General features: G+C 42.2%; 1 protein-coding gene across 1 annotated transcript in view; it reads left to right on the forward strand.

The window, feature by feature from the left end:
• The window catches only part of MEGF6 (multiple EGF like domains 6), a 370,333-nt gene that overhangs the window by 186,431 nt on the left and 163,262 nt on the right, over window positions 1-20,640 (forward strand). The window contains exon 5 of the mRNA XM_074218662.1: window positions 1,034-1,156. Within this exon, the coding sequence (XP_074074763.1) occupies window positions 1,034-1,156 (123 nt within the window). The remainder of the gene's footprint in view (window positions 1-1,033; window positions 1,157-20,640) is intronic.

Here is a 20,640-nt window from a genome sequence, read left to right on the forward strand (position 1 = left end):
ACTTTCTTTACTTTGCATCAGTTCAGAGTGGTCTTCTTAAACTTTTCTATGTTCTTCATATTTTTAAGAGGGTGGTAATGTTTACAAAGTGACCTCCCAGTACTGGAATTGCAGGAAGGGGCACAAGTATCATGATTTCCATTTTATAGATGAGGACCCTGAAGTTCAGAGAAGATCCATGACTTGGCCTCAGGTTCATAGAGAGCAACTCCTGAAGCCAGAATTCTAAGAATTCCATTTGGACCTCCTCGTTTCAAGTTCTGTACTTCAATACCTCCCAAGTTAAGGAGATAGTTGAAGGATGTTTCTTGAATGGAAAAAAAAATAATGATCTTTCTTCTCCACTTTTCTCTTCCTTTCAGTGTTCCATTTATTTACTTTAAATATCCAGATTTTTTTTGTGCCTAAATGAGTCTGATGTCAGAAGATCTGGGTTCTAATTTTGACTCTATGAATTGTTATCTGTGTGACCCTGAGCAAGTCACAATATTGTTTGAACCTCAATTTCTTCACCTGTAAAATGGAGAATTGTTCTAGTAGCTTGATGCATTAGAAATAATACAGTTGGGTATGAGTTCAAATCCTGTCATACTTATCATTTGTTTAACTTTGGGCAAATCACTTCACCTCTTGGGCCTCAGTTTCCTCATTTGTAAAAAGAAAGGGTTAGATTGGATGACTTCTGAAGTCCCTTCTAGCTCATGATCTATGTGCTGATGTTCTCCAAGGCCCCTTCCCATTATGAATCTACAGTCTTGTTGGATCTTTCTATAGCAAGATTGGGTTTTAGTGTTGATATGCTTACACCATCTAGTATGAGACCAGGAGGAAGGGGTTGGGATCAGTAACTAGAAGTAGGTTTGTAGCGGTTGGCCCCAGCTGTGGTGGGATGAGTGAGGAGTAGGGACCCTCCCAGGGGATCCAAGGCCCTGGGGTCATACCGGGTGGGCCCCGGCGAGGGATGTTTTGCAGTGGAGCCAATCGATCAGGGTCCGGAACCCCCAGTCACTGCTGCCTCCCTTGCCTTCTGCAGATGTCAATGAGTGTGAAGCCGAGAACGGGGGTTGTGAGTCTCAGTGCTGCAACACCATCGGCAGCTTCTACTGCAAATGTCCAGACGGCCAGAAGCTTCAGGATAATGGGAAGTCCTGTGAAGGTAGGACTGGAGTGGGTGGGCTCTCCAGACAACACTGGGGTAGGGAATAAGAGGATGATGTCAACTGATGCTTTGAGTTTGTGGGTGATGGGGTTGGAGGGCCGGAGGCTCCTGCCCACACTTGGAGGGCTGAGGGCTGAGCTGGGGGTGGACAAGCTGCTCGGGGGAGTGAACTCATCACCTTGACCAGTTATCATCAGGAAATGGAGGATATTTCCTGATGGATCCCACTCTGGAACTGGATCTTAGACAGCTAACTCTCATTGAGAGGTTGGGATTTGTACAAGAGGCAAAACTTGAATCCAGATCTTTCTGGCTTTCTACCCACTATCCTATCCTGCTGTCTTTCCTCTTTGTTATGTTGCTTCCCCTTGTACTTAAGTTCTTGTACATCTTTGTTGAATTGGATTCAGTTAATCAATCAAATCATCAATTATTAAGTACCCGCAGAATGACAGGCAGTGAGGGGTAATGATGATGTAGACAAAAGCAAAGTGACCTCTGCCCTAGAGAAGTTTATGTTTGATGGTAGGAAATACCATTTACACATATAAGCCAATAGACACAAAATCTGTGAAAGTATGCAAAGTAAAAGGTAACTTCAGAGGGAGAAGGCACTAGTCCATCAAATCAGCACTTATTAAGTGCCTACTGAATGCCAGGCAGTCAGGGTCATTGACAATATAGACAAAAACAAAGAGCTTATGTTTGATGGTAGGAAATACTATATACATAAATAAGTCAAAGACATGAATCTCATTGAAAATGTGTAAACATGGGGTGACTAGGTGGCGCAGTGGATAAAGCACTGGTCCTGGAGTCAGGGGTGCCTGAGTTCAAATCCGACCTCAAACACTTAATAATTACCTAGCTGTGTGGCATTGGGCAAGCCACTTAACCCCATTGCCTAGCAAAAACCTAAAAAAAAAGTGTGTAAACTAAAAGCTAAAAGCTAACTTCAGAGAGAGAAGGCCATCAACTAGCAATTATTAAGTGCCCACTATGATCTAAGCACACCGACACCTGAGGGAAAAGGTAGGGAGGAAATGACCTGAATGGAATTGAATTGGGGATTCTATCTGGTATTCTTAACCTAGGAGTTATGAACATTTAAAAATATTTGGGAAAGTGTTTATCAATATAGCTGGTGGTCTTTGTGATTCTTTATATTATTGTCCGTATTTAAAAACTGGTCCTGAGAAGGGGGACCATGGGCTTCCCCAGCTTGTGCTGGGGTCCAAGACAAAAAAATCACTTTCTATCATGTTGGAAGATCATAAATTTAGATCCAGAAGGAGACTCTCCAAGTATCTAGGCCAACTTGAACTTGAAAGAGGCACACAGGCAAAGAGACAAGAATGATTTTGGGCCCGGGAGGCCAGAAAGAATATGTTTTATGGAGGTGTAGAAGGGGAGGACTAAGGGATGAGTGTGGTGAGCATGGTGTTGTGTATGTATGTGTGGGTGTATGAATATGTGAGTGTGTGAGTGTGTGTGTATGTGTTAGTGTGTGTATAAATGTGAGAGTGTATTGTACTGTGTTGTGTGTGAGCATGTGTGTGTGTTTGTGTGTATACATGTGTGTGTGGTCAGGGGTCTGTGACAAGGTTCCAGGGCACTGGGAGGGACGGGTCACATGAGGGCCCTGAGACCCATGGGCCAGCTCAGAGCACAATCTCGGCCTCAGGCCATGGTCTTATTCTCATCATATTCAGATCTAGAACAAGGAGTGAGGGAGTGTCCCCCTCAAAAGAGAACAGATGGAGTGAAAGATGAGGGGATGGCCCCAGAAGAAGCCTGTTTGTGGGAGCCGATCACCAAACAGGCTGAGAGGGTCTCCAGTGGGCTGGGCGGGGGCCAGCCCGGCAGACACATTCCTCAGCAGCGAGTCTGAGATTCTGTCATCTGCATCCCAGGCCCTGGTGGACCCCAGACTCTGCTTCTGGAGTGCTCCAGTGATTGTGGGGGGAACCTGATGAGGACAAGGGCATCTGGTTTCCCTCTCCCCCCCGTCAGATAATTCAGGATTATCTCATTTCTCCCAGACATCCTTTCCTAAAGTGAACCGAACCCATGTTCTCACCCGAGGAATGTAACAGCTCCCTCTGTGCCCCCTCTGACAGCTGGGAATTGTCTGTCAGGGGACTGCAAGCTCCTTGCAGAGTCTGGGAGTGAGCCGGAGTCTTCTGGAAGATGTTTCTGAGCCAGGGGACTGGGGAGGAAAAGGGAAGGAGGAGAGACTTGACCTTGGGTTTTTTTTTTGTTTTATTTTATTTTGTTTTGGATGGTGACCTTAGATGTTTAAAAATGATTGGAAGACAGGTGGGGGTCTATGGGTGTGCAACCCTGCAAGCAATGTCAGACTGACTTGATGGATTGGTTGTTGTTGCAAAATTATTGTTTTTTTATCCTTTGTTATAAGGAGTGGCTTCCCAGGAGAGAGAGGGGAAGAGTATATTTGGAAACCAAGGTCTTGTAAACACAAATATATCAAATTTTTATAAAAAGTGATTAGAAGATAGGAGATAGAAGTAAAGTTGTGGGGGGGGCAGAGCGCCTTCTTTTCTATTAGGGAATGAAGTGACTGCCTTCTGAGATTCTGTTCTGTTCAGTAATTTTCAGTAGTGTCCAATTCTTCATTACCCCATTTGGGATTTTCTTGACAGAAAAATTGGAGCAATTTGTCATTTCCTTTTCCAGCTCACTTGACATCTGAGGAAACTGAGGCAGATGGAGTGAGGTGACTTGCCCAAGGATCACATAGGAAATGTCCGGAGTTGGATTTGAACTCAGGAAGATGAGTCAGGAAGACTTAGACCAGCTATCATTCTAGCTTGGTATAAATGTAGGGAATAAGAACATTGAATAAGCAAGAAGGAAGAATACCCATTACCATTAAGGAGACCAGGGTTCTATTCTCTCAGAAACCACTGGCTCTCTCTGCATCCACAGACCAAGTCAAATGGCCTCATTCTTGCCTCAGTTTCCCCATCATGAAAATGGGGAGCCAATAGCTTACAATCTATCCTTCCTCCTCACAGGGATGTTGTAAACCTCAGTGAAACTGGGCAGTAGGGAAAGATGGAAACAGGAGCTGTGTCATGGAAGAGCTACTGTTTAAATATTGATCTCACCTTTTGTCTGCCAACTATCTCGGGAGCCATGTGGCACAGACCTCTAAGCAGGGGCTGTTAGGAAGAGCCGGGGATGACCGTGCCAACGGAGGCGGACACCTCCAGCTCACTGACTTCAAATCCAGACTCTAACAAGAGAGCCCTAAATCAGCCAACACCTTCGTGTTTAAAAATAAAAAAAAAGACATAAAGGATGTGGGGACAGGATCCTGAGCTCCAGAGGAAAACTGGACTGAAATTGAGTTGAACTGGGGTTTTGTGGTTGCTGGGTATTTCATGTATAGGAGAAACTCTAGACAGAACCCTGGTCTGGCACTCAGGAGGACCTGGGTGTGAGTCCTGCCTTTGATATGTATGAAAATCACTTCATCTGTACAAGCCTCAGTTTCCTTCATTTGAAAAATGGGAATAGTGATAGTTGTCATACCCATAGTTCACAGAGTTGTGAAACACAGATATCCTTTATTAAGTGCTTTGGAAACCTTTTTTTGTCCAGTTGTGTTCAACTCTTGTGACCTCATTTGTGGTTTTCTTGACCAAGATCCTGGAGTGGTTTGCTGCTTTCTTCATAGGATGAAGGGACTTACCCAGGGTCACATAGCTAGTAAATGTCTGAACTGGATTTGAACTCAGGTCTTCCTGACTTCCACCCCAGCATTCTATTCACTCTGTCACCCAGTTGCCCTTGTAAGTCTTAAACATTGGTTAAGATAGTGACCAATTTGATTATTTATTTAATGATGATTTATTCTGAAAAATATCTACCATTCTTTTAAAGAAGATAGTGCTACAAGAAAGTGGGGTATCTCACCCCCACCTCTATCATTACCCCCAGAAAGTCACCTGCTCCTATAGAGAACCTTGGGTTGGCCTTGTGCTCCCCCAGATCTCTGTGGCCAGCAAGTATCTCCCCCCACCTCTGTCATTGCCCCCCAAAACCACCTGTGCTGGGCTTGCTACAGAGAACCTGGTATTGGCTTTGCGCTCCCCCAGATCTCTGTGGCCAGCAAGAAGGGGGAGTTTGCAGGCTCGCTGAACACAAGACCATAGATTCAGAGGGGAAAGTACCTTGGAGATCAAATCCAACCTCTTCAGTTTACAGATGAGGAAAATGAGGCTCAAGACCCCACAACTAGGAGGTCACTGAAGTTGAACTTGTACCCCATTATCTCAATGCTAAGCCCATCTCTGACCCCATTCTCCTTCACAAAACCAACTTGCTCATACATAGGTCCTGGAGGCAGCTTCCAGCATGGAGTGGGTTTGGAGTTAGAAGGCTCACTCCCTGTTTGACCTGTAAAATAGACGGTTAGATAAACCCCTAAGTGATTACATCTATGGTTCTCTTGTTGTTGGTGGTGTGTGTGTGTGTGTGTGTGTGTGTGTGTGTGTGTGTGTGTGTGTGTATACACAGCCTTGGTGTGGTGACTGACTATATGATCAGATGATGTCTCCAAAGACAGTTTCAGAAGTGGGGGAGTTTGAGGCAGGGAGAAGGGCCACACAATAAGACTCCTATGGCCTGAGAGCTGGCCCTTGACCCATTCTAATTGTGGACTCACCAAATTAGAAGAGAATGGGAGGTGCCTGAAGATATATCCCCATTATGTCATATTCAACATCTGATCTTTCAAATCCCGATGAAAGAAAAACCACTGGGGTGATGGCACAGGGGAGATGAGGCTGTTCTTCCTCCCCACAGAGCCCATCTCCCAGGAAGAGAATTGGTGTTACATCAAGCCCAGGTTTGTCTCTCGGCATCTTACTATCATTGCCCCTAGTTCAGTCATTCATCAGTCAATGAGTATCTATCTGGTAAGCAGTTAACTGTATTCTAGGCAGTGGGCCTACAAAGACAAAAGTAAATCAGCTCCAGTCTTCAAGAAACCTCCATTCTATCAGGGGAGACAGTCTATAGTGAGGCAGCAGTGGCACAAGAATACATAGACCATTGGGCCTGGAGTCAGAAGTACTGAGTTCAATACTAGCCTCAGTGCATACTGGCTGCATGACCCTGGGCGAGTCACTTAACTTCTATTTGCCTCAGCTTCTTTAACTATAAATTAGGGAAAATAATATTTACCTTCCAGGATTGTATGACTTAAGTTCATCTTTGTGATTTCACCCCCTGCCGCATTTGGTTGGTTGGAGCCTTCATCTCCTTTGTGAAACTGGAGTTCCCTCAAGTCAATTCAGGTTTCACTATTTAGATATCATAGGGCCCACAGAAGCTTAATCCAACAGGAGTAGTGCATCATCAGCAAATGCATTCAATTAGAATAGAAAAGCAAATGAAAAGCATCAGAAAAGTTCATCCATTCTCACAACGAAAGCATGCTCCTCTTTTGGATAGCATAGCCTTGAGGAAAACTGACCCTCATCCAGATTGTCTCCTGCAAACTGGGAAAACAAGAGAAACTCTCGTTTTGCTTCTCTCTAGTAGAGAATTGCAGCAATCTGCAGAAACATTGCTTTATCTCCTAAAGGTAACTGCCCCAAGGCCATGCCATGGTTTTTCCCCAACTTAATTCTACACTCTTTTTTTTTTTAAAGAATGTAAATGATATTTTTTTATAATTACAGATAAAGATATTTTTCAACATTCATCTTTATAAGATTTTGAATTCCAATTTTTTCTTCCTCCTTCCCATCCCTCCTTTCTCAAGACAGTGAACAATCTGATATAGGTTATACAAGTGCAATTTTGTAAAACATATTTCCGCATTAGTTTTGTGAAAGAAGAAACCAAACAAACAGAAAAAAAAACCATGGGAAAAAACAAAGAAAGTGACAACTGTGTGCTTTGATCTGCATCCAAACTCCATCAGTACTTCTGAACATGGATAGCATTTTGCCTCATGAATCTTTTGGAATTGTCTTGGATCGTTGTATTGTTTGAGAACTAAGTCCATCATTGCATAATGTTACTGTTACTGTGTACAATTTTCTCCTGATTTTGCTCATCTCAGCATTTTAGGTCATAGAGATCTTTCCAGATTTCTCTGAAATCTGCCTGCTTATCCTTTTTCCTATGTGCAGTTATATTCATAAACCACAATTTATTCAGTCAATCTCCAGTTGATGGACATCTCCTCAGTTTTGTCACTACAAAAATTGCCACTGTGAATATTTTTGTACATGTGGGTCCTTTTCCCCTTTTTTCATGGTCTCTTTGGGATGTAGACCTAGGAATGATATTGCCGGATCAAAGGATCTGCACAGTTTGATTGCCCCCTGGGGGTAGCTTCCAATGACTCTCCAGAACGTTAACTCTTCACTCTTAACTGGCCAGCACTCTCCAGTCACATTGTTCTCTGAGTTTTATCCTTCCTCCCAAGGATTGTGTCTCTTCCCCATGACAGAATATCCTCCTTGTCCCATGTATCAGCCTCCTGAGAAATGAAGACCTAGTTCAAAGGGCATAATCCTCTTAAGAAGGGCAGACTTATGATTATCCAATCTTGATTAAGTGCCTAGACTTTAAATGCTAACTTTTATTTGGACATTCCTAAATGAAGGCATCCAAGATGATGATGGACCTGGAGACCATGTCATGCAAAGATCAATGTGAGGAACTGAACTTCACCAGAAGAGGAGACAGCATAAGGGGAGTGTAATAGGTATTTTTGAATATTTGAAAGAGTTCCATGAAAGAAGAATTAGGTTTGTCCTTCTAGACCTTATTATGCCTCTATTTCTACCAAAGCTACCATTCTTCAGGCACGTGGGTTCTAACCTTCAGAGTCATCCTCAATTTCTTCCTCTCATTCAACTCATATATCCAATCAGTTCCCAACACCTGCCATTTCTCTCCACCTCACATTTTGATTAATGCCCTCATTGACTCTTGACTGGACTATTGTTAATAGTCTCCCAATTGTTCTCCCTTTCCTTTTTCCAATTCATCCTTCACATAGTCATCAAATTGATTTTCCCTAACTGAAGATTTAATAATGTCACTTTCCTACTCAGTAGGCAACCATGTGGCCCAATGGATGGAGAACTGGGGCCAGAGGCAGGAAGTTCTGAATTCAAATTCAACCTCAGACACTTACTAACTGTGTGACCCTGGGCAAGTCACTTATCTTCTATTTGTCACAGTTTCCTCATCTATAAATTGGTGATATTAAGAGCACCTGCATCCTAAGGTTGTTATAAGGATCAAAGATAATGCAAAGTACTTAGCACAATGTCTAACAAATAGGAAGCACTGTTGTTGCTGCCATGATGATGATGATGATGATGATGATGATGATAATGATAATACTGGACCTGAATTCAAATCCAGCCTCGGATAATTTCTAGCTGTGTGATCCTGGGCAAGTTATTTCACCCTGTTGGCCTCAACTTCCTCATCTGAAAAATGAACTGGGGGAGAAAATGACAAACCACTCCAATATCTTTGTAAGAAAATCCCAAATGGGGTTAGCAAAGAGTCAGACACAACTGACTGGACAACATGTGATCAGATACTGTGCTGATCACTTTATAAATAATATCTCATTTGATCCTCACAAAAATTCTGGGTGGTATTATAATTCCATTTTTACAAATGAGAAAATTGAGCATACAGAGGTTAAAGTGACTTGCTCAAGGACACTCGTCTGGTAAGTGACTGAGATTGGATTTGGGCTTGTCTTCCTGACTCCAGGCCAATGCTCTGTCCATGTCACCACCTCTCTGCATTTTAGGGATCCAAGGAGACACTTCAGCTAGCACCTTGTTGTTGAAGGTTAGGAAAGAGCCAAGACTGACTCTGAGGACTCAAACCTGGAAGAATCAGGAAAGTTTGGAGGAGGAAGAGTGGGTTTTTGGTCACAAAGGATGAGCTTTCTTGGATGCAAAGACTTGGAGATGCTGAAGGGACAGATATTTCTCCCTCACCTCTCACATCAAACTCTTCTGCCTGGGGCTGCCTGGCCTTTTTCCAAAGTTTGAACAAACATTTGTCTCTAGACCAAAGCTGCTTATGACCCACTGGGGGATTCTTGGAGACCAGCCAGGCATTACCAGGAGGGCGATAGTGATTTCCCCTTCTCTTTTTCCCACCAGTCGATGTCTTGAAATAGTAGGTAATAAATATGGATTGAGTTGCATAGAATTGAATTGAAATCCACATCTACTGACATGATCTTTTTGGGTTTGAGAGGCCTAGTCTTTTAGTCAGGGACAAAGAACTTAACTGGCATTCAATTTGACTCTGTGCTTTATTTTTGGAGGCTGAGAAATCTCAACCCTGGAGACCAGAGGGAAGAATCATTTTAACTCACACATATATTATAATTCAAGGTTTACAAAACATAATCCTCATTCGATTGCCCCAACAATCCTGTGGAGGGGCTTCTATTATTGGGACCATTTCCTTGAGGATAATAAAATCCCTAGATGGGGAACTGAGGTTCAGAGAGCAGGGCCAGTGTGTGGAGCAGGGCCTCTTGAAAGGATTCTCTTTGTTGAAGATTATTTGGCCCAATACTGTAAACCTACTGGAGCTTTATATTGCTTCTTAATTTGACTTGCTACATGTTAATGGCAGAGGATGAGGAGAGATGAACTAACTTCTAACTATCCTGACTTCTCATAATTCCTACCTCTCAGACATCTGTCTTGTAGTTATATCTCCAGGGCCATCTCCAGTCATCCTGATCCATATCTGGCCACTGGACCCAGATGACTCTGGAGGAGAAAGTGAGGCTGGGGACTTAGCTTGTCATAGCATAACCTCCCCGATGTCTTGGTCTTCTTCAAGAACAAAGGACAACCATCATCACCAATTGTATATCCAACAAACAGCAACTTAATGTCGTTGTGTTGACTTGGAGACAGTAAGATCTGGATTCAATCCCACCTCAGAGAATGATTTGCTCTGTGATCCTGGGCAGATCATTTGACCCTCTCTGAGCCTCAATGTTCTCATCTACAAAATGGGAAGAACAATAACAGCTCTCCCTCATTGTGTGGTTGTGAGAATCAAATGAGATAAAACATGTAAGGGTTTCACAAACCTTAATTGCTAGAGTCAGAGAGGTGTGCAATGGAAGAGAGCTGGACCTGGAGCTGAATTCAGTTCTGGCTTCAAGGACTTAGTAGCTGTGTGACCCCTGAAGAAATCACTTAACCTGTTTGCCTCAGTTTTTTTAAATTGTAAAATGGGAATAACAGGATCCCCCTCCCAGGATTGTTGTGAAGATCAAATGGGATAATATTTGTAAAGTGTTTAATATGTGGTAGGTGCTTAATAAACAATTCCTTCCTCTATTATCAAAGAAGGAAATATGCCCTCTTCAAGAAAGTCTTGCCCAATGGGCCTGATATTCCTGGTGTTTGTGGTGACCTCTTTTTCTTCTGCTCATGTCTCCCTCTTTTCTTGGAGCAGAGACCCATTCCTCCCAGTTTCTCCCCAAATTCTCCACTCCTCCACCTATTCATGTTTGGAATGGCCCAAGCTCAGAGACACAGCACGGCAAGAGGTTATGTGTTCTCTGGAGCTGAGAGTCTGATTTGTTTTCTCTGTCGTGATTCCAGGCCCGGCCCCAGCCTTCGCCGGCATCACAGAAGCGAGCGGGCCTTCTGGGGCTGTGCAAGAAGGGTTGATACAATATCAAGATGTGAGGAGGAAAATGTGGGGCTGCTCGGTCACTGGTTTGGGAGAGAAATGGATGCCGAAGGAGATGGACTTTATGGTCCATGTCAGGCCATGGGGATGAGCCCAGAAAATGCTCTGTGTGATGGATTGATGTTATAAAATTGTGCTAGGTTTGGCCTCAGAAAACCTGGCCAGTGGGACCCCTTGGCCCCAGGCTAGGGGAACCTCTCCAGGATGGTGCATTCGTCATGTTTGTGAGACAGGCAATCGGGCTGGAGTTTGTTTCTCCATCATGCTGGGGATGGCAGTCCAACCCTCCTCCAGGCTGAGTTTGGCAACTTCTCACTCCCCTGTCTTCCTAGGCAAGGAGTAGCCTCAGAAAAGAATACATCTTTCTGATAGATTCTGAAGGGCTAGCAAGTTTGGGCCTTTCACATTGTGGGGAATGAAGTTATCAAAACCTTAGACCCCACGGGGATTTGTAGTTGTTGGACTGTCTCCTTGCTCCATTTCATCCAATGAATTTGGATTTAAGAGGTTCATCAAAGTAGGGAATGCTGGGGTTGATCAAGGTATGTTCTTGGAACAATCCAGTTACCTCCCCCTCCCCAGCCAGGATACATTGGTCAAGTATATCACAGTCTCATTGGCCAAAAGGCAAGATAGGGGAAGCCATGGCACATTTGAGAGAAACCAGCCCTCAGAATCAGTAAGATATGAATTATATCTTTAACATATCCTGGCTGGGTGACTCTGGGCAAGTGACATAATTTTTTAGGACCCCAGGAACTTTGGAACTTTCTAGGAAGGTTGAGCTAAAGCCTCCTCCTCTACCTCCCCAGTTGGGACAAGCTCATCAACCAGATGGTGGTCTCCAGTGTAACTCTGGAAACTTTCAAGTCACAGAGTTAGTACTGATCTGCATTGGTGAAAGGAATTGTCTTAACCAGGATGAAATTACAAATCAGGGAAAAGGAAGGGAAAAAAGAAAGAGAAAAGAAGGAAAGAAAGAAGGAAGGAAGGATGAGAAAGAAGAGAGAAAGAAAGAAAAAAGGAAGGGAAAAAGAAAAGAAGGAAGGAAAGAAGGAAGAGGAAAACAGAAAGAAAGGGAGGAAGGGAGAGAAAGAAAGAGATGAAGGAAGGAAGAAAAGAGGAAAGCTAGAAGAAAGGAATAAGGAAGGTAAAAAAAGAAAGGAAGGAAGGAAAGGAGAGAAAAGAGAAGAAGAAAAAAGCAAGAAGGAAGGGAAAAACAAAAAAGAAGGAAGGAATGAAGGGAGAGAAAAGAGGAAGAAAAAAGCAAGAAGGAAGGGAAAAACAAAAAGGAAGGAAGGAAGGAAGAGAAAAGCAGGAAGAAAGGGAAAGAGGGGAAAAAAGAAAGGAAGGAAGGAAGAGGAACGCAGGGGAGGAAGGGAGGGAAAAAGAAAGGAAGGAAAGAATGAAGGAAGAGAAAAAGACAGGAAGAAAAGCAGGAAGGGAAGAAGGAAGGAGAAAGGAAGGAAACTCCTTGAAGACTGGAGCTGTGTTATTCTTTTCTTTGTATGTCTAGCACAACACTCAATGAGTGAAAACTAGTAGGGGCTTAATAAATGCAGTGTCTCCTCACTTTCATCAATATAATATGCATGTCATGACACTTCTTCCCTGATGTCATAGCCTTCTTTAATACCAAAGGACAGCTACTACTAATAAATGCTTCATGTCCAGTACCTTTGGTTCCAATCAATACTAAGCACTGGGTATTGTAATAGCTAGCAGACTGGACCCAGAATCAGGAAGATCTGAGTTCAAATTCTTCCTCAGATACTTAGCTAGGCATATGAATATCAGCAAATCAATGAAACCCTGGTCTGCTTCTATTTTCTCACCTAAAATGGTAGTTATATTATTAGCACCTACTTCCCAGAGTTTTTGTGAGAATCAACTGAAAAGTCTTTGGAAAATGCTTTATAAACCTTAAATTGCTATATAAAAGTTAGAGATTATTGTTAAGTCAACCTACCTGGCACTTCCCTGTGCTCACTCTCTCCTTGCTCCCCCATTGCTGTGGGCCTTCCCTCCTTCCTTAATACAACCAGTGGTTGGAGAATGAGTTGTCATTCAAGGCTCTCCTGGGGTGTTTCCCTCTTTAGACTAACCCAGAGTAGGATAAGTAACAACACTCACATGAAAAATGATTTGAGTGTGATCTCTTATACACTTCCCAGGTGGGAAGTTAAGAGGTTCAGAGAGCGGTGTCCTGGCCTGGAAGCCCGGAGCCTGGACTTAAGGGCTCATTTCCACTACTGTCTGTTTCTAAGGCCTTAGAGAAGTCAAATACTCCCATCTGGAAAATGAGGGTGATACTATATTTATTTATATTTTATTGCTTTTCTGGCCCAGAAACCAGTATGGAGACATTAAGTGGAAGATTTTTATAACTCCTCCTTCTGGAGGATGTGAATAAGTCATCATTATAACTCACATTTCTATAGGTTCATAGATATAGAGACATAAAGGCTCTGATGCTATCCTTCCTTCAAGTCCTCATCTTCTTTTGAGTGAAGAAGAAACTGAGGCCCCCACATCACTGGGGTCACATCAGTGGCATCAGAGATGAGAATTGAACTCAGATCCTCTTGTCATATCCATTGTACCACATAGGGATTGCTATTGTATTGAATAGATTGTACTGAAAAGTGCAAGGTAAAAATGACATTATTCTTATTTTACAGATTAGGAAAACAAGATTCATGTCCTATGTCTATGCTACTCATAAGTGTTTGAGGTAGGATTCAAACTGTTTACGGCTGAATTGATGAAGAAGCAAGTTTTCAATTTGCTTGTTGTTTTTTTAAGTTCTAAAGTTGAGAATGCAGGATGGTATAGAACATTAGTTCTGGAGTCAGGATCTGGGTTCAAATCCTACTTCTGATACTCCCTGTGGGATGCCCTTTAAGAAGCTGTATTTTTTTTAAAAAGCTGTATTTTCCTCATCTGCAAAATGAGGGGGTTAATAAATTCTTTTCAACTCTCTCCTAAGGACATAGATCCAAGACCCAGCTTTGCTATTTCCTACTTAGGTGGCCTGGGGCAAGTCACTTGATTTCTATGGGCCTCAGTTTTCTTATTTATAAAATGAGGAGGTTTCCCCTCACACCCAAAAGATTAAGAAGGGTGACAAGAAATGGGAATAATTAGTGTTGGAAGGGTGTGAAAATGCATTATTGAAGAATTAGTACATCCATTTAGGAAAACAATATGGAATAGTGCAAATGAAGTAGCTAAAATGTCTATGTCCCGACCTATAGATTCTACTGCTTGACCTAGACTTTAAGGAGATCATTAATGAAATGTGTTCCATATGCAGTAAAATATTTATAGTAACTTCTTATTCAACCTGGAAAATCCTTCTGTAAGGTCTTTCCCTCCTCTTTCATTGGTGAGTACGACCTCTATGAAGGGACCCAGGCCATCCTTCATCCCATCCCGGTTCCCAAACATCCAAACCATTCTGTCTCATTTTGTGACTTCCGTCAGCACCCAGGGCCTCCTCACCTGGAACATCCAACTGTCCTTGAGGTCTTTTAGACCTGATCCTTCCCTCTGAAAGAATTACTCCCTTCTCCCATCAGTGTGTTCTTCCTGGAGCCTTCATTTTGTGGAGAGACTCACCCTGGTCTTTATTCCGTTCTTGGGTTTTTTCCTTGTTTCTAGTTTTCAAAACCTTGGCAGAATTAGGTCTCTGATGCCAAAACCAGGGATTATTTTTTCTCACAGTACAGTTCTTTTCCCCTGTTTCTCTCTACATCATTTTGGATGCTCTCAAGGCTTCTCAAAGCAAACCATGGGAAGGAAGGGCAAGTCTTTTAAAGACTGGGTAGTGAAAAGTCCCTAGGGAACCAGTTTTACCAACACTTTTGACTTTCTCTTGACAGAAATCCCACTTCACCTAATATAAAGTTATTGGCTCTTGCCTCAGGGAGGTTAAACAATCTGACCCTTCTCTTGGCTCACTGCTGGTTGCGGGTGCAACTAAGACAACCATAGACATTGCCTAGGTCACTGTCTTCTGTGAGCTCAATCAAGAAATGATCTTCTCCCTGCCAGTTACAACTCAATGGGCTCCCTGGATAATTGGCTGATTGACTGATTGGCTGATTGGCATTGAGGGGTTGTCACTAGATCATAGATCCCCTTGGGGGTTTTGATGTGCTCCCACAGTAACAATTGTAAGATATGACTTTTTGTGGGGGGAGGAGAGATGGCTGCATCTTGAAGGCCCCATTGTTTGATTTTAGGATCAAAAATGACACAAAGATGATTTTAAACTCCTAACAACCATGGTGGGCCTCTTTCCTGGGCTCATGATGGATGTTCCTTTAAACAGGAGAGAAGGTTGCTTGCATTCCTCCTACCTCCTCTTAACTTTGTTCCCTCCCATTCTGCCCCAACTCCTTGGACCCTATTATCTCTGTATGCTTTTTTCTTGTCTTCATCCAATAGCAGACAGATGGGAAATGCAACCTTCACACCCCACTCTGCTTCAAATGGGGAAAAGATGGCTAGTTTAAAGCAGGGTTAGGATTTTCTAAGGCCCCAGGGGAGAGGAGAGAAATTTGGGGAAGTAGCTGGCTGACTTATGAGTAATTATAAAACCTAAAATGACTCCTACTATGGAGTATGCTATCTTTCCAGACCATCTGCTGTTTTTCTTAAGAAGGCCCTGTGGATAGAAATAGAGAATTTGGCCAATGGCATCCAGTTTTTCACTTGTCTCTTTAAGTTATGCATCAGCTTCAGGATGGTGCAGTGGAGAGATTGTTGAATTTGGAGCATGAGATCATAGGTGGAAATGCAAAAGGGCTTCACAGGCCATCTTATTTTACAAATAAGGAAATTGAGGCCCAGGGAACATAAGTGACTTGTTCAAAGTCACATAGCTACAGTGGTGGAGCTCCAACCCAGATCTCTGGTTCCAAAAACTCTTCATTGTGCTATAATGCCTAGCAAGAGCTGAATTCTAATCCTACAGCTGATATTTACCAGCTGTAAACTTTAGGCAAATCACTTAACCTCCAAAGAAAGTATTTTCTTTGGAAAATAAAAGGATGGAGCTAGATATTTTCTGAGGGTCTTCTGAGACTGGAGATTCTCAGCGTTAGATACGATCCCCAGGAGTCCAGATCACTGAGAAGTATCTAGTTACCCAGGTTATCCATGTAAGTGAGGCATAGTGGAGAGAATCCAGACCAAGAAAACCAGAGTTCATATTCCAGCTTCAGCAGTTGCTAGCTCTGTGATCGATGGATAAATAATTTTGTCTCTGAACCTGTGGTAGCTGGGTATTGCAAACATACATTGTTAGCATTTCTAACAGGAGGTATCTCATACCTCAACAACTTGTGGTTTCCTCAATGTGGGAAGTTTTGGGAGAGAACCCTACAGGATACCACTGTACCTGAATACCCATCAGAACTTGAGGAGGCATGGGGGGGCAGCTAGGAGCCACAGTGGGTAGAGCACTGGCCCTGGAGTCAGGAGGACCTGGGTTCAAATCCAGCCTCAGACGCTTAATAATGACCTGGCCTTGGGCAAGCCACTTAACCCCATTACCTTGCAAAAACCTTAAAAAAAGCCTATAATAAAAAGAACTTGAGGAGGCAAAGGGACTGATCTAAGGTAAGTCTAACCAACAAACATGAACAACTTCTGGTAGGCAAATTGCTGAGCCTCTTCTATATGAGGGAGAAAAACGAACTTCTGGCTTGGATTCATTCAAGGTGTTTGAAGAAGGAAAAAGAAAGAGAATTTCTAATAAGTGTTCTCTTCCAAGCATGTAATTATTTTGTATGTGTTAGATGGTTTAGTTCATAATTTAAAAAGGAAATTTTTACAAAGATGTAGGAATTTCTTAGCTCCCTGTGAAGGTTCCTTCTAATTTCAAGTCTATGATTCCAAGTTGTCTAGGATATTAGTATCCTGGTACCCATTACTTGTTTGATCTTGGTGAGTCATTTCACTTTTTTTTTTAGGTTTTTGCAAGGCAAACAGGGTTAAAGTAGCTTGCCCAAGGCCACACGGCTAGGTCATTATTAAGCGTCTGAGACCGGATTTGAACCCAGGTACTCCTGACTCCAGGGCCGGTGCTTTATCCACTACATCACCTAGCTGCTCCCACTATATCCCCAGCCGCCCCCCACTTCACTTTTTTAGGCCTCATTTTCTTACTCTGTAGAATGAGGATATTGGCATAGTATTTAAGGACCCTTCTAGGTCTAGATCTATGATTCTATGACCATGGTTCAAATCCCATCTTAGAAAACTTCTTGTGTGACCTTGGTGAGAACACTTATCTTTTCTGGCCTTTGGTTTCTGCTTCTATAAAATGAGGAGGTTGTTAGAGGTGTCAAACTGTGTATCATGGCTGAACCAGATTAAAATTTAATTGGAGGGATGGCTAGGTTGCACAGTGGATAGAGCACTGGCCCTGGAGTCTGGAGTACCTGGGTTCAAATCTGACCTCAGACACTTAATAATGACCTAGCCGTGTGGCCTTGGGCAAGCCACTTAACCCCATTGCCTTGCAAAAAAAACTAAAAAAAAATTTATTTGGGACATCTTTAACCAGATAAAAATACAAAGAACATGAATAATATTAATTTATGGTTTTTTAAGCCAGAAGGTGCCTGTAAGAATCTATTTCTTTTTCAAGTCTGAGATCATTGGGTTAGATGGTCTCTAAGTACCTTCCTGGTTTATAGGGTGGAATCCTGGCCTTTCTGTGGGAAAGGGTCAAGGAATTAAAATTTACTGCTCTGAGAAGTAAGTGAGGCTCAGGAAAAATGATAGGATTTGCATAGAGTCACACTGCTATTAAGAGTTAAATTTAGGGGCAGCTAGGTGGAGCAGTGGATAAGGACCAGTCCTGGAGTCAGGAAGACCTGAGTTTAAATCTGGCCTCTGACACTTATTAATTCCCTCTCTATGTGAACTTGGGGAAGTCACTTAACCCCAGTGCCTTCCAAAAACAAACCAAAAAAAAGCATTAGATCAAGAATTGTAACTCAACATTCCCAAGCTACCCACATTGCTTTCCTCCCAAATGAAGGAAAAACTGAGTGGAGCTCACCTACTGTAGCTTGAAATGAATTAAGGTGTAAAGACCTGTTGAAAAGCTGAAGTGTGATCCAAAGTAATAAACTCGGGTTTGGCTCCAGACTGAGCAGACCTAATGAGTACTGGTAAAAATTTTATGGACCTGGAGTTTTGAGAATACGATCAAAAGAGAATCAAACTGAGACGAGAATTAGGAAGCTGACAACACAAAGGATAGGCTTTAGGTAACAGAAAAATGAGTTCAAATATGGCCTCAGATACTTATTAACTGTGTAACCTTGGACAAGTAACTTAACCTCAGTTTGTCTCAGTTTCCTCATCTGTAAAACTGAGATAAGAATGCCACTTACCTTCCAGATTTGTTGTGAGGATTATAATTGTAAAGAGCCATATGCTGGCATTATATAAATGCTAACTATTGTTATTATCATTATTATTCTTAGGCTTAGGAAGTCATGAGAATTAAAATTCAAGAAACAAGCAAAGTGAATTAGTTATTCTCGTGCATGAAAGGAAATTGGACCTCAGAGTTAGCACTGAGTTTTGATGGGAGCAATGACTTTAGAAAGGGTGTATTAAATTCAAAAGAAGAGTACATAAAAAGGGGAGTGAGGAAGTGTGGGAGAGAATCCTTTTATTTTAAGAAGAGAAAATTAATATGAGAAAATTCTGGGGTTTGTGGGAGAAAATGTGATAGAGACTATTTGTATGAAGATCAAAAAAGTCAGAGACAGAAATGATATTGTCATGAGGATATCCTACAGACCTCCTGGGCAGAGAAAGGAAATAGATGAGTTCAGAAAATAAATCAAGGGCCTGTCATGAATCCAATCTAGTCACTATTAGATGCGGCTGGGGGATGGAGAAGGACTTAAATTTAGTCCAACATTCTCTGATATTTTGTCTTTGCAAAAAACAGAATAACCCAAAATTTCTTGAATGAACCTTAATGATAATTTCCTGATTAAAAGTTAGAAATAATAGTAACACAGTAATAATAATAATAAACATTAATAAGGCATTTTAAGATTTTTTAAAAATGTGTTTTATACAGAGAAGGAAACTGAGGTTCTGATGGAAGAAGGGTCCCAGTGGACCTGATTTTCATCAGTAAAGAAGAACCAGTTGATGTAGAGTGAGGAGACAGAGGAAATGAAAGGAAGTACCCAGTCAGTGAAGCTCATAGTTTCAATAAAACTCTGGAACCCTCACTATCTAGGATATGGATCTTGGAATATGAATATGGAATCACCATATCCAAGCTGTTGCCAATTTTACATCTGCAATATCCACTGCTCACTTCTGTCCTCTGATGCTGCCCTGACTTGGGTCCAGGCCCTCATCACCTCACACCCGGACTGCTACAATAGCTGCTGGTGGGTCTACCTGTCTCAAGCCTCTCCCTGCTCCAATTCATTCCCATTCAGCCATTAAAGTGATTTTGCTGAGGCTCAGGTTTAACCCTCCTCAATAAATTCAAGGGACTCTATCATATTTAAAGTCTTTTGGCATTTAAAGCCATTTATAACCTGTCCCTTTCCTGGTGCAGTGGAGAGAGCACTGGTCCTGGAGTCAGGAGAACAGGAGTTCAAGTCCAGCCTCAGACACTTGACAATAATAGCTATATGGCCTTGGGCAGAGTCACCTCCTATTGTCCTGGTTCATTTCTGGCCACTGGACCCAGAAGATTCTGGAGGAGAAACTGAGATATCACCTTCCTGATGTCATGTTCTTCTTCCAGAATGAAAGACAAACTTTATTATTATTAATCTACTTGTATTTAATCCACTTTTATGTTCTCCACAACCCAATGACACTGATCATCTTCACAATGGGGCTGCATAAACCCATTTCCTTCATCTGATCAGCCTTCTTCATATCTCTTGATTCCTTTCTCTTGATAGTCTTCTCACTGGCTATCTTCAATGCTTAAAATATTTTCTATCTTTATCTCCAGCCCCTGTAAATCCATTCATCCATTCCCTGGATTCAGCTTAACCTTCATCTTGTATAGTCCCTCCTACTGCTGTGCCTTCTCCAAAATACATTTCCATTTGCTCTGAGTATAGATTGTATGTATAGAGTTATTTATATGCTTTTTCTCCTATTAGAATGTCAGCTCCTTGAAGGGAGGTACATTGTTTTCATCTTTCTTTGTATTTCCAACTCACTTACTTGGTGAGAACTTGCTTGCTGACTGACCCACTCCCTCTTATTATAGAGGAGATTAAAGTTAGATGTAAAATGACATTTACTGGAGGTTATTAGGAAAGCAGGTTTTAAAAGGTTCAGAAAAAATATAGTAGGGCTCTCCCCTTATCTTGCCCAGGTCCCATGAGGTACTGGTTAGCCCTTCCCATCTAGATACTGACTCACTGCATACCCTAGCCCAATTAACCTTTGGACCCACTACCTATTTCTCAAAAGTCATTGCTTGGATACGATCTGCCTTGTTTCCATTTTCTCCTTAAGTTCACCAAAGCCATACCATCTGGCCTGCTCTTTGTCCTCCAAAGTCCTGGGTGTAAAAAAAAATCTATTGTGTTTTTAAGACTTATCTCCTACTCTATAAAGACCACCTGGCTTTCCCATTTTCCCTGAAGTTTTTCATCTCTTATTTGTGTCTCTTTTCTAATTGTATCCTCCCAAGGCTCAGCATACACTAAGCA

Source organism: Macrotis lagotis, chromosome 1 (genome assembly GCF_037893015.1).
Source record: "Macrotis lagotis isolate mMagLag1 chromosome 1, bilby.v1.9.chrom.fasta, whole genome shotgun sequence".
Taxonomy (NCBI): Eukaryota; Metazoa; Chordata; class Mammalia; order Peramelemorphia; family Peramelidae; genus Macrotis; species Macrotis lagotis.